The 18,608-nt window shown below is 34.1% G+C and overlaps 1 protein-coding gene and 1 long non-coding RNA gene across 2 annotated transcripts in view; one reads left to right on the forward strand and one right to left on the reverse strand.

Annotated features, from left to right (window-relative positions):
- Positions 1 to 18,608, forward strand: part of LOC112044075 (cAMP-specific 3',5'-cyclic phosphodiesterase) — a 629,441-nt gene that overhangs the window by 7,855 nt on the left and 602,978 nt on the right. Inside the window, exon 2 of the mRNA XM_052882556.1 lies at positions 156 to 318. Coding sequence (XP_052738516.1) covers positions 156 to 318 — 163 coding nt within the window. The remainder of the gene's footprint in view (positions 1 to 155; positions 319 to 18,608) is intronic.
- LOC128198253 (uncharacterized) lies at positions 11,499 to 13,328 on the reverse strand. The gene is made up of 2 exons (XR_008250981.1): positions 12,665 to 13,328; positions 11,499 to 11,680 (listed from the first exon to the last, which is right to left on the reverse strand). It is a non-coding gene; the product is annotated as an uncharacterized LOC128198253 (long non-coding RNA).

Here is an 18,608-nt window from a genome sequence, read left to right on the forward strand (position 1 = left end):
CCTCTATAGAATAGTCTTCCTCTCTTCCCAGCAGAAATGGTGTAGTTTACACTCACTAAGCCTCTTGCGAGGGACTCCTTTTAAACAGTGTGTAATTTACACACACCACGCTTCTAAACGTCTCGACGGGTCTTGATCAATCTCATTTCGTACAGAACACGGCACGGCTCACCTGTGGGGCTCCAACGGGCGGCGCGGCTGGAGCCGCAAGCGCACGTCGGCGCCGCAGATGGGCAACACGCAGGGCTCCATGCCGCGGATAGCGCTCGTGCTGCGCTCGCGGCGCAGCTGGCCTGTCGCACCGCAGTCGTATCGCAGGTATCGCGCTGTTTTTACTTATTTGCTTTTATCTCAGACCAATTATTGTATAAGACCTGCCTCGCTAGACGTTACTTTTCTGTCAAAGTATATGATCAACGATCTAATGCGATTATAAAAACTGTCTTTATAGTATCGATGTTAAATAGTTGTAATCGTGTTCGTCGGTTAAAGAGCTTCGTAAAAATACCTTTTTGTGTAATTGAATTGTGTAAAAAACGGGCAAAAACTTCTAGTTTAGTATAAGATATATACCAAATCTAAGCTCTCTCTCTAAGTAAGAAAATGACAGATAATTTTGTTCGTGACTATGAGTGCGATACAGGTCCTTCTATAATTGGTCTGAGGCTTTTATAATAGCTATTTATGGGCCGGCCATTAATGCCAAGCCGACTGACACGAGTGCTACAATGGCTAATTACGTACAGTGGCATACCATACTTTTTCTACCACCATCATCATGGTCGTAGAAAAAGTATGGTATGCCGATCAAAGAAATAAAAGAATTAACAAAACTTGGTAAATAATACATGTATAATTGGCGTTGGGCATGGTTTGTGTCAAGCGTGGCCTCCTAGAATTTGTCTCTTATAAGAAAGCCTGAATTTTTGTAGCAAATGCCATGTAACTATAAAAAAACATTTGTAGAACCGTTTGCCCGTGTAGCATTACTAAACGAAATGTAGGAATGAATAGCTTTTTGATATCGTTTAATGTTGATATTTACGAAATGGGGGTAGAAAAATATATTTCTAAGACCAAGCGAGATAGATGGTTCATAGCTATATGTACATATACGTTGAAAATATCTTCGTTTATCTGTATGATTCATATCATGACCATTTCTGACATAAAAATCGCAGATAAATATAAAGTATTTATCTGCTATTTTTACGTCGTGACTGAAGGGTTAATTTTATAATAGTTATGACACCCCTAACTTAAAGTAATTAATTTAATTATTTATAGAATGAAATACCATAAAAATACTAAATAAATAAATAAATGAAATTCTTTTAGTCATACAAACATTGATATGAATGACTACACTTAACATTAAACATCCCCCACTACGCAGTTCATCTCCGTTTTCCCTTTTCCTTAATTGGAAACTTGATAAATAACAAATGAACCTCCAAGCGTAAATGTAGAAATATGTTTTTGCTCATAGATTAAGAAGGAAGAATTCAAGTATTTGTGTTATTTAATTAATTTTGAGAGAGAAACGGCACCCATTTTGACACTACATGATGGAACTATACAGGGTGCTGGGGAGTAATTCTCATAACTCTGACCATGAATTCTCATGACCATGTGTTCTAAAATTAATATTTTCCGGATAAATAATATTTCTTTTGTAAATACGAGTAGATCTTAAAAATATGTGTCCCTTATACGCATCCTTATAATTATGGCTTAAATAAGTTTTTCGTATTTTAAAATGCAAGGATAGATAAAGGCGTGTGTTACATGGATAGTCGAAATTATTTGAATTACTTTGTATAAAAATATAAAAGCTTTTATTTTTTAGTTAAAAAAAAAATTAGTTATGCAGTTCGGCTCCTATATTATGGACTCGTCAACACCTTGAAGTTATGGCAAATACTCCCGAGCCCCCTGTATAAAGTATCAATTACTAGACGTTGCGGTTTCATCATAGTTACCGTTCCTGTACTACAGGGACTAATATAACCATAACATTCACAACGTACCTTTATATTAGTAAAAGAATTTGCAAAATCAGTTTAGTAAAGCCAGAGATTACCCACTATAACCTCACAAATTCACAAACACAAACTCACTAACATTAGATTTTATATTATAAGTATTTACGTAGGTATTATTAAATATAATGTTATGCCATGTCCCGAGTACATTTCTGTCTGTAATTTGAGTCTACATTTCTACAAATCCACGTCAAAGGTGCTAGAGTACTGATTCAATCATACATTGAACTCAAGGCAGCGTTAAAAGCGGATCTACTGTACTGTTGAAAGCTTCTATTGTGTTAAAACATAAATGCAGCTTTTAGTGTGGAATGCAATGATGTTTTCTTTTTAAAGTTTAAATAATAATTTGAATTTGAATCATCCAATGAAATCCTAACAAATGTAACCAAATTACAATAATTAAGCAAGTTAATAATTAAAATTTATCACGTCTTCTCTATTTTTGAATTTGCCTCAACATAAATACATCATGAATCTTGGAAGTAGTAGATATTTTGTATGGAAATAATCACTTCGATTTTCGATTACTTTAAATAAATCAATCTTTTGACTGAATAAATCAATTTTTTGTAATGTTTATCAAACGTATGTATTGTTATTGCCGCGTTTGTCGCTTTTAAATTTACATGTTGTTAATAAATAGTGTAGGAAATAGTAGTCTGTGACAGTGACGTCGCTCGATCTAGTGTCGACTTTAGTGTGCTCGTGACATTCGAGCCGTCCACATCTCTTGTTGTGTAATTCTTTATGGGTTACTTGGGATAGGCGGGGAGAGTGACTTGAGTGGAAAAGGGGAGTGTTTGTATACAGTCAAAGGATCCTTTAACCCTACTTACATCGTTCACAAGTACGTGACTCCACTCAAGGTCTCTGACTCCACTCTGCCATTCTAGGGTCTTATTTTGGTTACAGTTTGATTTGTTAATTAAGTTGTCCTGACAAGTGTTGTGAATCATAACCTTTGTTCGACATTAGTTTTCTTATATTTGTAATCACCTTTAGTCCTATAATAGTATGTCTGTCCATTTCATGGGCACGCCCTACAGAACTACAGAACTACACGCCCTACAAACGTCTGGATGGCTTTTGACATATACGGTGTCATTTTTAACAACAAACGTAAGTAATTACGCTTCCAAAGCATCATCTTATATAAGGTTAATTTGAAATCGCATTTGATTGGTTCGAGTAAGACGCAATCCTAACGCATTTGATATCTTGTGGCTCTGGCGTGCAAATTGCAAATTTGTTTACTGCGCCTGACAAGAAGCTCTGATTTATGCATGTCTTGCCGTGATTGGTCTAACGCAGGGCGGTGTGGTGTGGCCGTTGCTTTAATTTGCATTTAGCACGTATTTCGCATGATTTCACATTTCCAGGCTAGCACCTGCAATGACAGCCTCACTTACTCAGCTGTCACATTCCGCAGGCTGTTTCTAGTGCATTCCTATTAGGAAGCTCTAGTTTCTAACAATATTGCGTGTCAGTAAGAACATCCATTTCTAGGTCATGTAAATGACATAACGCTTATGAGCCTGTCACTAATAATGTTGCCACTACTAATCAAATAAATGGAAAAAGGGTAAAAGCGCAATTGTTTACTATTGCTGTATTTTAATGTGGAATCCGAACTTCGATTCATGATTGATAATATTTTTTTATGCCTTAACCACTAAATCGAACTTTTTTCATCAATAGAAAGCTACATCGAGCGAGTAACATAGACAACATTTTATCATTGGATTCCGACAGGCAAAGGAACGTGGGTGAAGCCATGGGGGGTCCGCTTGTAAAATACTTAATAAATGCAACTATTTCTTTTCTTTGGGACGGATTGCCTTCGTCAAAATTTCATCCTTCGCCACTGGTAGGTTGGTACTTATTATATTATTCTGTACAGTTATTATTCTGTAAATCCAAAGGGGAGGTGTAGGCTTGAGAATTACTTATACTCGTATATATGGTACAGTCACGTTGTACAAGAAACATTTTGTTATTTTGATCCGGACGCATTTGTTAAATATTCCAAAAACCTATAAAATTTTCAATTCGTCATCATCATCATTATCAACCCATATTCGGCTCACTGCTGAGCTCGAGTCTCCTCTCGGAATGTGAGGGGTTAGGCCAATTAGTCCTCCACGCTGCCAATGCGGATTGGCAGACTTCACACACGCAGAGAATTATGAAAATTCTCTGGTATGCAGGTTTCCTCACGATGTTTTTCATTCACCGTTTTGAGACACGTGATATTTAATTTCTTAAAATGCACACAACTGAAAAAGTTGGAGGTGCATGCCCCTGATCGGATTCGAACCCACACCCTCCGGGATCGGAGGCAGAGGTCATATCCACTGGGCTATCACAGCTCATATCCCTGGGCTATCACAGCTCATATCCACTGGGCTATCACAGCTCATAAAATTTTCAATTAATAATTGCTAATCCCGTAAAAACTTTCCCTTCTCACCTTAATTGATACTTCCAGTATCGATGTATTAATTAATGAAAATTCCTTTGTATTTTTAGGGTGGCGTATAAAGTCCGCTTTTGGCAATTTAAATGTTAATTCGCTTGATTGATGACTGTTTTCCTCAAATGAGTTACAGTTATATTAATGTACCAACGTATACCCTGACTTTGCCCTTGTAAAATGCGTTTTAGCCATAAGTTGAAGTTTCTTTAGTCTCATCCATTGGCGTATCTAGGCGTATTTCCAAGAATTGGCCCCCGACACCAAGACTATTATTAGTATCATAATAGAATTCTATATCGGTAACCCAGAATCCTAGGATGGGTACAGGGCCTTTCTAGGGTGGGCACAGCCCCCCCCCCCCATCTATATACGGCTATAGTCTCATCTGTTTTAAGCGAAGCTTATACTATAGTTGGGATTTTTTGTTCTTAGAGTTTCCAATTTTTCTATACTGTTCCCATAAATAGATACAATACCGCTGCCTATCTAGCATTTTATGTTATGCTTATTAGATATTGATCTCCAAGAATTCCCTGGGCTAGAACAGATGCCAAGTGATATGCGGTAAAGAGCTTATTTTAGTGGTTAATATTTAATATTTAAACAACTGTATTATATCGTAAAATTGTTAAATTATTATTATTGTGTTACTTAATGCTTATTATATTCATTTATTTTACTGCTTAGTTGATCTACTTAGTTTTCTATCATGAAATCTTGTCCTGGGTCAAGTAATTTTTTTCATGATATTCACACTACTAGCACAGCACCAAAGCTGGTGGTACTTCCGTGTCTCGTTTAGAATCGTAATAAAAATCCAAGTGACTATTATAGAGTCAGGGATAGCGTGGTGGGCTAAAACTCCAAACTTTTTTTAAAAGCAGAGAAACCTGGCATTTCAGTGTGCTGTAAATCTAAAATAGGTGATGATACTGATTATGATTATCTTATACAGTAGGTTGAAATGCTAATGGAGCCGTTACATCAAGATTGTGTTACTGTATGAGATACTATACTGGGAAGAGCAAATCTGATTATCATATATCATATATTATACGGTTTCTATATACTAGTATTACGGATATTGGAATATCTAATTGGATCGCATTATGTTAGCGATATTTCAATGCGTGTATTCCGGGTTAATGATAGTGGGATTATAGCTCCTACTAATACGAATGGGGTCCTTTACAAATATACTATCATCATAGAATCTATTTATTGGACTTTTATCATTAAACTGCTGACGTCATACGGTTTCACCTGTGTGGTGCTCGTTCTCGTAGGGAGGTAATATATAGTCTATTAGCCTTTCTTGACAATCGAACCAATATTTCCTGAGATTAGCGCGCAAACAAACAAACTTTCAGCTTTATAATATTAATATAATTCTATATCATTCAATTTATTAAGAAACTTAATCTAACTTATCCTTATAACCATACCAATCAGGCCCACGTGCTATAGTGGCAAAAATGCTGGCTGCATTTCCGCGTTGAAAGTCAGGCTGATCCTTTGCGCGAAATATGAGCCAGCACTTCTGTAACCAGTCGAGGGAATTAGTCATATTGCAATAATTGGCCAAAAATATCATAAAACAACGATAGGTGAGTTACAATTTTAATAAACTAGCGGACGCCCGCGTCTTCATCCGCGTGGAATTTTTCGAGAGTTTTCATAAATCCCGCGGACACCATGGATTTTTTCGAGATGAAAAGTAGCGTATGTGTTGTTCCAGAGTAAAATCCATTTACATTCCAAATTTCAGCCAAATCGCTTCAGTAGTAGCGGCGTTAAAGTGTAACAAACATCCAAACATTCATACAAACTTTCGCGTTTATAATATTAGTAGGACTTTAAACGGCTGAACGAATCTGCATTGGAACATATTAAGTATATTAGTATAGTATCTGTAACAGCATACTTGGACTACTTTTATCCTGATTTTCCCACGAGAATGGGATGTACCTAATCGGGTCAAACTGCGGGGTACAGTTACTAGAATACAGTTGATAAAACTAATTAAAGAGAAGTTATTGAGAGGATTATAGAAGCGAAGTACCAAATTAACTACATTTTTTAGTTATACCTATATCTGTTAACGTCAGTTTCTGTGCTAAATGAAAACACATTGTGTACACCTACTTATTTATTTTTTGTTTTTAAGTGTTCATATTCCAGACTTATAGCAATAAACTCGTTTAATTTATTTTATAGCGCGAACAGACGAGGATTAGTTCGCTATAAACAAGAGTGAACGTCGCACGTGACCTTACTGTCGTCTATCATCTCAATACTCTCTCTTTATTTACTTTATACTGTCTGTGAACTTAAGATAAGCACTGGGATAGATTACGATACTGGGGTACGTAACAGTATTTAATGTAGAGATATTCAAGAAAGATTATTATTTATATAAAGCTTGCCTGACTTATATAAATAATAATACTAACTACTAATAACTAATAATACAACTAAGCGATAGCGGAACATTATAAAAATTTTAATAAAAAAAATTCAACCGACTTCCAACTCAAAAAATAACTTTTACTAAAAAGCAAAAAATAACATCCTACCTATGTGCTACCTTCTGATCAGTTTGAAGGCGGTGCCAAGCCAGTGATGTTTTAATTAAATACGTTTAAACTACAAAATTTCTGTGGTTATTGCAGAAACAGCTTTAATTAAAACACGACACTGGCTTGGCACCGCCTTCAAACTGATCAGAAGGTAGCACATAGGTAGGATGTTATTTTTTGCTTTTTAGTAAAAGTTATTTTTTGAGTTGGAAGTCGGTTGAATTTTTTTTATTAAAATTTTTATTTTTTTATTTTTAGTGTTAGCATACCCACTGCGTGTGTACAGTCACAACCTACCTAAGTGGAAAGTTCTTATCAATACAAAATTATCAAGTCCAAACACAAGGTAGCTACTGTGAGCCGTCGAGGAGTTCTCTTTACTGTGCTTCGTCTTCATCACTAGATCTTTTATACAGTCGCAATCCATCTAGGTGGAAAGTTCTCATCAATACAAATTTATCAAGTCCAAACACAAGGTAGCTACTGTGAACCGTCGAGGAGTTCTCTTCACTGTCCCTCGTCTTCATCATCAGACCCTTAATACAGTCACAATCCATCTAGGTGGAAAGTTCTCATCAATACAAATTTATCAAGTCCAAACACAAGGTAGCTACTGTGAACCGTCGAGGAGTTCTCTTCACTGTCCCTCGTCTTCATCATCAGACCCTTAATACAGCCACAACCCATATAGGTGGAAAGTACTCATCAATACAAATTAATCAAGCCCAAACAAAAGGTGACTGCTGTAAATACTTGACGAGTTCCATCGTCTGTGTTTCGGCTCCATCATCAGACCAACTCCAAACCTTCATAAAATTGTAGTGGTTTAAAATACCTAATGGAAACACTAACAAACGTACTAGCCGTCTTTACAACTTTCGAAAGTTTCCCTCAATTTCTCCAGGATGCCGTCATCAGATCTTGACATGAAAAAAATGGGACCACCCTGAAAGTAAACCCTACAAAACAAAAAAAGAATTTTTAAAATCGGTCCATAATTGACGGAATTATCGCTGGACATACATAAAAAAAAAAAAAAAAAAAAAAAACATACATACAGCCGAACGTAGAACCTCCTCCTTTTTGGAAGTCGGTTAAAAAGAAATATCTTATAAAAATCATGTTAAAAAATCTGTATAATATTAGTGTAGGTAAATAATTTTTATAAAAAAAGGTTACTGGAAAGCGGCATTGAGAGCTACTAAGCTATAGCCGATGGGGATTCTGCTCAGCAGAAGAAAATGAATTTATAATTTAGAAATAAATTCTAGGAAATCTCAGACAATTTTTCCGTATTGTAAAATTTCCAGTGGTTGGCCAGTTAAGTAGTCTTGATATGAAAATGTTTTAATTTCTCACAATTTTCAAAATTTATAAAGTAGTAGAGTTACGAGTACAAAGCGATATGACAGTCTTTAGTGTACTTGTTTTTTGTTTAATACTAATTTTCTGACTATAAAACTGTATTTTATGATAAGTTCCTTCAAAATTAGTTTAGTAGTTACGCTGGATAGAGGCAAAAAACAAGTAAACAAACTCACGGTACCCGCTAGTAAATATTATAAATGCGATTATAATATTTACTAGCGGCTACCCGTGACTTCGTCTGCGTGGAATTCAGGTTTTCAACAAATCTCTCGGTCGTATTTTTCCGGATTTCCAAAATAGCCTATGTGTTAATCCAGAGTAAAATCTATTTCCATTCCAAATTTCAGCCAAATTCCAAGTTTAGTAGTTGCGGCGTTAAAGACAAACATCCATACAAACTTTCGCGTTTATAATATTAGTAGCATAAGTAGACACTTTGATTTTACAAAGACTAGATTTACATCATAATAAAAGTGCAGACAAACTCGTTCATATGAACGAATTACTTCAATTTGTTATACGCCTTGCGATGACAGTCTCATCACGCATGTCGTACAGTGACATATCTCATCAGGCTTTATTTACCCCTACGCAAACAAGAGATACATGCAATGGGAAAATTGTTTTGTCGTTTTTCCATTTTTATTTAATGACAAGCCTTTTACAGCGATCTTTCCTGATTTTAAAACTAGAAAGACAGGACAGCGGACAGCGGTCTTTTGACCGATTTTGAAGTTTGGTGATCGATAATTACAAAACTATTTATTTTTTTGCTACATATTCTCGTGACTTTCAACTAAATAGTTCATATTTCAATATTCGATTCATGTTATTGTAATATCATGGCGTTATAATAAATAAACATAACATTTACCTTCAAAGACGGCGTCCGGTCATTTGACCACGTGTTATTAAGTGACGATACAGTCTAAGATAGAGACACGCTTACTGGAATATGCAAAAGTTTATTCTGTTCATGCATCTAACGGTGTCTTCGCGGCATAAGCGGAGGTATCTTTTTATTAAGTTAATTTAGAAAGACGTCCGAAATTGGGCCCACTGTTCAGAATGATACAGAAATGAAAAATGTACTAAAATTCTTGTATATTTTACTAGAATACTTAATTAGAATCTTAGCCGAAATAATGTTCACCAACAAGGAAAATAAGCTGATTTCATTATTTTTATACCGATCCAGCTTCGCAAATGCGTACCGTAGTAATTTATTATATTCTCTTTGATGAGTATTTCACTTGTATGTATTTGTCAAATAATATTATTATCTTAATTTGATTAGATGTGAAAAAGCGCGGGAACTTTCGAAGAGCCAAGACGCGTTTTGGAAATAACTTAAAATTTTTATTTATAAAGTATCATTTAATTAATATATTTAGTTGATTATTTTCTGTTTATTATGGGGAGAGGGAGGAAAAAACGCAAAAAGGAGGATGGAGAAGTAATGGAGTCCGTCGGCTCAGTTGATTCCGACGGCGACAGCGACTCCTCAATTTTCACACAAGCGAGAGAAGATAATATAAGTACAAATAAATATGTTCCATTTAGAATTCCTAATTACCAAAGACTTTACCCAGAAAACAGTACTGACTTTGAATATATAGTATTCTACGAAAGTGTCGATAATATGAAACCTATAGGAGATAGGGATATGATGTCCCTATCATCCAACTTAAAAAGATACAACAAAGGCATAAAACAACTAATAAGAATGAATAAATACAAAATAGGAGTATTATTTGAGCGACCAGGGCTAGCAAATGCAGCCTTAACAAATAAAAAATTTTTAGACAATTTCAAAATGAATGCTACCTTACCTGCGAAAGCCACAGAAATAACAGGTGTAATTATGCATGTTCCAATAGAATTAAGCAATCAACAAATATATTCTGCCATAGACAGCTCCAAAAATATTGTAAGTGTGCGAAGATTTATGAAAAAAATTAAGACCGATAACTCTTCTCAGTTGCAGCCTACAAAAACTGTTTCCATTACATTTTCATGTCCCGTCCTACCCGAGAGTGTAGATTTAAACAGCTGGCGGTTTGAAGTGAGACCATACATCCCCCCAGTCAAGCAGTGTCTACGGTGCCTCCGGTATGACCACATTGCAAAATTTTGTAAGAACTCGGAGAGATGCTCTATTTGCGGAAACAACCACAATTATAAAGTATGTACAATAAATACTACAGAGGCAAAATGCTGTCATTGCAGCGGTAAGCATATTGCAATATCTTCTTTATGTCCAGTCAAACAGGAAAAAATTCAAGAAAATAAAAACAAAGTAGAAAGAAAATCATATTCGTTTATTTTAAATGAGAAATCGTTTCCTCCATTATCAAAGCCTATTTCCCCATCAGATCAATTTGTTTCCCTGTTAAATTCTGACTCCATCCTTAACACTCTATTACACTCAATAGTTAAAATTATAACCTTAAATAAGGTAAATGAAAAAGAAATTTCAACCCAAAATATAAAAGATGTTCTTCTTGAAACTTTCAATAAATTTAACAAAAAACATTTAAATTAATTTATGGATTCATTAAACATTATGCAATGGAATGCTCAGAGCTTGCAAAGTAATCGACATTTATTTACACTTTTTTTAAAAGAGAATAACATCCATGTAGCAATTATTTGTGAAACGTGGCTAAGACCTCATCATCAATTTAGTATAAAGAATTACAGTTTAGTTAGATTAGACTCAGGTAATAAACGCAATGGCTACTCCATTGCGTTTATTACCTGACCTATTTTAATACACAAATCTTTACATTTTAAACATATTAACACTTTTCATGATAATTCAATTCAAAATGTTGCTATATCCTTAACCTATTTAGACAAACAAATATCTATTGTTAGTTGTTATAGTCCTGGTAATTGTTCACCAATATTTACAAAAGAAAAACTTAGCAACTTAATTAAATCTATTCCTCAACCTATGTTAATTGCTGGAGATTTTAATGCTTTAAACACAGTATGGGGATGCTCTACAACAAATAAAAGAGGTTCCAATGTTTTAGAATGTGTACAAGAAAATGATTTAATTCTTTTAAATGATGGACAAAAAACTACTGTAGGAACACACATTTGGAAGCCAAATGCTTTAGATCTCACAGCTGTTTCTTCATCATTAGCCTTATCTTGCTATTGGAAGGTGGTTGATGACCCGATGGGGAGTTACCATTTACCTGTAACAATACAATTAAATTTTAAAAATAAAAACTTAGAAGACCTAGACAGTAACATATTTCCAAATAAAATTAATTCAAATCTTGTAGATTGGAAAGCCTATAAGACATTTTGTAATGACTTATTGTTAAACCATACATTTCACTATAGCAATCCCCTGGATTCATATCATGATCTGATTAAATTATTAAATTTTGCCAGAGATAAGTCATTGGTAACTAAAAGTAAAGCAGGACCTAAAAAAAACACACCAATAAGACATAATAAACAAAGAATACCATTTCCATGGTGGAATTATTTATGTTCTAAGGCTGTTGAAGATTCTAAACAAGCATATATAGAGTTCAAAAGTGATCCATGTTTAAAAAAATATCTAAAATTTAAAAAATTACAAGCCTTTAAAAAATTTGTTCTAAATAGAGAAAGACGACTTAGCTGGCAAAATTTATGTGAATCTTTTAATAGGAATACACCATTAAGTTACATTTGGAATATGTCTAGAAAATTTAATAACTCTTTTTTACCACATAACAATAGTAAAATTCCCAATTGGATATATACATTTCTTAAAAAATATACCCCAGACACTGTCGAGTCACGTTTGAATTTAGATAATAATTTGAACAATTGTATTAGTAATGATTTTCTTATTAAACCGTTCACATATCAAGAATTAAATTCAGCAATAAATTCCCGAAGAGATACAGCCTTTGGACTCGACGGTATTCCCTATAAGATGTTGAAACATCTAGAAGAAAGTAGTAAGTGTGTTGTTTTAAAGATCTTGAATTCTTTGTGGAAATATAATTTTATTCCTAATAATTGGAAAACCGATTGTTTAATACCCATTTTAAAACCGAATAAAAATGTTAATTGCTATGATTCGTATAGACCAATCGCCCTTACTTCTTGCATGGCTAAAATTTTCGAACAACTTTTAAAACAACGGTTAGAATTTTTTATTGAAAAATATAATATATTACCATCTAATCAATTCGGTTTTCGTAAAGGTCGTTCTTCGAGACAAAGTATAGCAAATCTTCAACTAGATATTTATAAATCCTCTTTACAAAATCAATGTTTTATCGCTGTTTTTTTCGACATCGTGGGAGCTTTCAATAATGTTAATTTACATATACTGACAAAAGAATTGGTGTTGCTAGGAATACCAAATAAATTAATTTCCTGGATATTTAATTTCTTACATGGTAGAGAAGTCTACGTCAAAAGTTGTAATTCATTAATAGGCCCTAGATATTCTTACAAAGGTGTATCTCAAGGTGGAATTTTAAGTCCTTTATTATTTATTCTGTACATACGTAGATTAAATTTAGTTTTAGGTTCTAATGTTAGTAATCTTCAATACGCTGATGATTTAGTAGTTTACAGTAATGACTCAAATATTGATAAATGTACTAAGGTTTTAAATGAAGCTTTAATTAAGCTACACAATTATTTTAAATATTTAAATTTAGATGTTAACATAGACAAAACAAATGTAGTAGTTTTTAACAATAACTATCCCAAATTTAATATTCAAATATATTATAGTGACATCGAGCTTAATATATCGGATGAAATAAAATTTTTAGGAATAATTTTTACTAAGAATACTACATGGAGTAAATATGTTGATTACGTTGTAACTCGAGCTTTTAAAGCATCAAATATTATTAAATCCTTAACAAAAACTTATTGGGGTGCTGACCCAAAAATTTTGTTAAGTCTTTATAAATCTCTCGTTCGCAGCAACTTTGAATATGGATTTCTGTGCTTTGCCTCATCTAATAATTTAGTTTCTAAATTAGACGTTATCCAAAATAATAATTTAAGAGTCATAACTGGTGCCATGAAAACCACTCCTATAAATGCCTTACAGAATGAATGTAACGTTCCTTCATTACTAATTAGGTTTAAATATTTAAGATCAAAGTTTATAATAAGGTTGTTATCACAAAAATCAGATCCTCTTTACAAAAAACTTGATTCTATAAACTCTAATTTTTCATTTTCTGTATCATCTAAAACACCTTTCTTACTTCACGATTTCTCTGAATTAAATTCATACTTAGGACAAATTATATCACAAAATGAAAATAATTCTGCTTGCTTTTCTGGAGATTATGATAGTAGATTCTTACAAATAAACATAGACATAGACACTAAGCTAAGAAATAAAAGGGAAGTTTATCAAAAGATATCCGAATATGAGAACGTTAAGACAATATTTACTGATGGATCAAAAACTGTAGATATCACTTCATTTGCTTTCTATATACCTCACCTAAAATATGGACATGGAGAACGTTTACATAAGGACATGAGCATTTATTCTGCTGAATCTTTAGCTATTTTAAGAGCATTACAGTATATTAACGATTGTAAATATGAGAGCAACTGGTTAATTGTTTCCGATAGCAAGAGCATATTATCAGCACTTAAAGCAAATGCTTTGAATGTAAAATCAAGTGAATTTTTATTTAAGATCCAAGATATTCTATATCGGTTACAACAGCAGAATATTAAAGTTAATTTTATGTGGACACCGGCACATATAGGAGTCGAAGGAAACGAACGAGCAGATTATTTAGCTAAATCCATTACAAGTTGTAAAATTAATAATCCGATGACAAGTCATAAAATACCTTACAACGATTTATTTGCACTAGCAAAAAAGATAATGATACAAGATTGGGAAAATGAATGGACCAATACTACTAAACTGAAAGGCTCTTGGTATGCAGGCATAAATGAAGAGGTGGGCAAAAAACCCTGGTTCGCTAAATCGCAAAACTATAACGGAAGAAGATTTTACATCACACTTATACGATTGAGATTTGGACATTGTAGATTTAACGCTCATCTTAGCAGGATGGGTATAATCTCCTCCCCGTTGTGCTCATTCTGCAATAATAGATTTGAACAAAGTTTAGATCACATATTTTTCGTTTGTCCCAGATTTAATATAGAGCGTTTATTATTTATTGACAAATTATCAGAAGTTTATAAACCACCAAAAATTATCCCGCGCACAACTCAAGAGCTTTTAAAGAACATGGAAGCTTACAAGATTATATATGAGTATATTATTTCTACAATTGAAGACATTTGAATTCACCGGATTGGAAAATACTGAAGAAATGGCCTTGTGCCTTATCATGAATTAAGGATCAGAATAATACCTACTCGATTTGACTATAGTACAATCAGATGAATCTTCAAAGATTAATATTTATAGAAGAAAATCTATAAGATAACACACGACAGACAAGGCTTTGCCTAATAAAATACAAACTCAAGAAATAACTTCATTGACGTATGAACAGGCTGTATGGTCAACGATCTTTGCCTGTCCCAAAGTTGGGGACAAATAAAAAAAAAAAAAAAAAAAAAATTGATTAGATGTGTCAATTTAGTGTCAAATTCTTATTAAAACTGTTTAATGGCAGTTAGACACAGGTAATGCAATGAGTCCTATGTCAAAAGGATGCGAATTATAAGGATATGAATTATTGTCCATCTGCAAATACAGATTTCTTTGGAAATTGGCCTCATGAGTTCTCCTTAATTCTTCTAATTTATGGCCAATTTTCAGCTCTGTGTCATTTGTATTATTTGGGCCCGAGTTAGTATGGAGACAGGGTTTCTCCTTTGATTTTGAACTCTATACTGTGTATTGTGTCGATAGAGTTATAGTATCTTGACAGACCGATTGGCAGACAAATATACGGACGATAATGTGATTATTGTATTATAGGGTTGTGAAGGTTCTGATTCTGTTTTATGAGGTACTGAACCCAAAAATCAAAGAAAAGATCAAAGAGAATCAAAGAGAAGAGTTTGGTGAGAAGTACGAAAATAAAAATTTCATATTTTCTTAGGAGGTATTTTGGTAACAAATTGTATACAACTCTTGAAGTTCTTCAAATTTTCCATGGCTTTACATTTTTCTTCGTTACATTACCAACTTAATTTTGACTTCGTAAGCAGCAAAATATTAAAATTTATTCTAGCAAACGCACGAGGATTGCCTACTTGTCAACTCGGCTACACATAATTTATATTTGTGCAAATATTTACAACAATGTTACTTCAAAATGTTTTATGTTCTGAGTCATAAAAAACTTGAAAGTTCATTTATTTGTTATTTTACTGCTACGAGTATAAACAACCCAAGTGAATTAGGCTTTTAACACTTAATATTTCAGGGACATCGTGTCTCTATCAATTTGCCTGGTTAATTTCTCTAGAGATATGAAAAACTATATTAGGAATACCTTTTAGTATCCGCCCCATTATTTCATAATTTCAACAAAAGGCTGCTATTTTTACGTATAGACGATGCTTTGTGCACAGCCTAACATACTATTAATGTTGTCTAAATTTAACTAATGTTGTCTCTTCCTATTTATAAAAAAAAAAGAAAAGGTCTATGTAAGATTAACCATGTAGGATCTATGTACATCCTTGTACGTGTAATTTTTTGATGTGAAAAATCAATAGCCGCACGTAAGACCGATTTCTGGCGTGGCGACGCAGGCCGTGGCGACGCGTCGCCACGCTATAAGATGATATGTATATATAATAATAATAATAATAATAATTCTTTATTTCAGGTTATACACCCATTTAAAATACACAGATAATATAGAAATAATAATTAAATAATAAATTTATAGTAAAGTATCTAATAATATAAATATTAATTAATTAGGTATTTACAATATATCATTTCTCTATGAAAGCAAACATTTTTTTTTCATTTCTTGTTCCTATCGCGATGCACGGTAAGCCAATACTTTAAGATAGGGTTTTCAGGGCACTCAGAGCATACACTGAGGATTTCATTACGAGAATTCCGGATACGGGCCCAAAAAGCCGCAATTCGCGATCTGACGATCGCAAAATAGTCTTGTATTTTGGCGTCGGCAAACATACCCGATGCGCTACAGTACTTGGGCAGTCTCATCAAAATGCGGTATGCGTTATTATACTGCACTCTGATGCTGCTACGTGCCCTTGAGGTGCAATTAACCCAAAGCTGACTGGTGTAAAAGCATTGACAGTATGCTCTGAACAGCGTCAGCTTCGCTTCGGGACTGCACCTCGCAAACCGGCGAGCGAGCATGTTACACCGAACAGCCAAAGCCCTGCGTTCACGCTCGATGTCGTCATTATCGCGCAAATCCTCAGTTAAAATATGCCCCAAGTACCTGAATTTGTTCACCCTTTCTATAGGAGTTCCATCTAGAAGCACTGAAGGCACATTTTCACATTTGAAGGCACATTTTCCGGACCTTTACCTGCCCGAAATACCAATATCTGTGTTTTCTTGACATTATACTTAAGACCGTGATCCCTCGCATACCGTTCACAGATGTTCAGCAAGTGTCTAAGTCCCCTGATTGAGGGACTCAGAAGTACCATATCATCAGCATAACTTAAGTTATTTACACATGTTGTGCCTATGTGACAGCCTACTTTAGCACTTCTGAGTTCCTCAATCAGGTCATTGACATACAGACTAAAAAGGTCCGGAGATGTCAGCCCACCTTGACGCACGCCACACTCTAATCTGAAATTATTAGAGGTAGCGTCGCCCCATTTCACAACATTTGTTTGGTTCTCGTACCAGTATCTCAACAAATCTACGGTTTTCTTCGGTACGTTGGACCTAATAAGTTTTTGCCATAGTAACTGATAGTTAACCAGGTCAAAAGCTCGGCTAAGATCTAAAAAACATGCATAGATTGATGTGTCTCTATTTGTATAGTAGCTGACCGTTGACTTGAGGCTAAAAATCGCAGAATCTGTCGAAAGACCGGGACGAAAACCAAACTGTGCATCATCAATCTTTATATTCTGATTTACATCAGAATATATCAATCTCTCCAGTATTTTTCCAACAATAGTTCCTAATGAAATCGGTCTGTAGTTTTTGAGGCTAGAGAGGTCACCGGTTTTGTTTTTGGGGACAGGAACCACCACGGTTTTCATGAGGTTTTTTGGTAAATACCCTGAGTTTACCCAAAAAGAAAAGAATTCCGCCAGGACATCAAAACCTTGATCACCAGCATACAAGATGTGCTCCAGGCTGAGGCCGTCAAATCCAGGGGATTTGCCCCTTGTCATTTTTAAAACCACTTTGGCTACGTCGTTACGTGTATATCGATAGAAATGTCCATCGACAGTTTTATTATTATTAACAATAGTGCAGTCTTTACGAGCACATATATATACAGTATTTATATATATACAGTCTGTATGTGTGTACGATGTGGCGACGCGTCGCCATGTGCAATCGACTGTGTGATTCTCTTCTACTGTTCTTTTCTGCATATTTCTTTTACAAAATAATGTCGATGTTTCACATCTGCCAGGCGTCCCGTGACGGCTCACATTGTTTTTTTTTTTGTAAAAAAAACTTGTTGCTTATTTTAATAAAAAATATATATTATTTAGAGTATTTATAAACTTGTGTGATTTAAAAATATGACGTCGGTTGTTTGACCCGTCGATTTTAAAAAGTGAGAGTATATGTAAATTTACAAATGTTTGCAAAGGGGTCGTTATACCCGCAACCCCATATAATTAGAAAATTAATTAACATTTCCTAATCTACCTGCTCATTTTGAGGTTTATTTTAACGAGTTTTCAGTGGCATAATTAGAAACTGTGTCTATATCATGTGTGTTTTGGACCTAAGTAGGATTTCGTTTCATTTCATATCTAGATATCTAGTTCACTACTTAATCAATTCTACTTAAAAAAAATTTTTTATATATAAACTTTATGACATATTAAAATAGATTAAAGTAAAGTCATAGATCACTATTAGTAATATTTCGCCCCAGTTTTCTCTTACGTTTAGGATTCCGTATATTATAATAAAAAAAAACGGAAAACCCTAATAAAAGCAACTACCGT

Source organism: Bicyclus anynana, chromosome 7 (assembly GCF_947172395.1).
Source record: "Bicyclus anynana chromosome 7, ilBicAnyn1.1, whole genome shotgun sequence".
Lineage (NCBI taxonomy): Eukaryota > Metazoa > Arthropoda > Insecta > Lepidoptera > Nymphalidae > Bicyclus > Bicyclus anynana.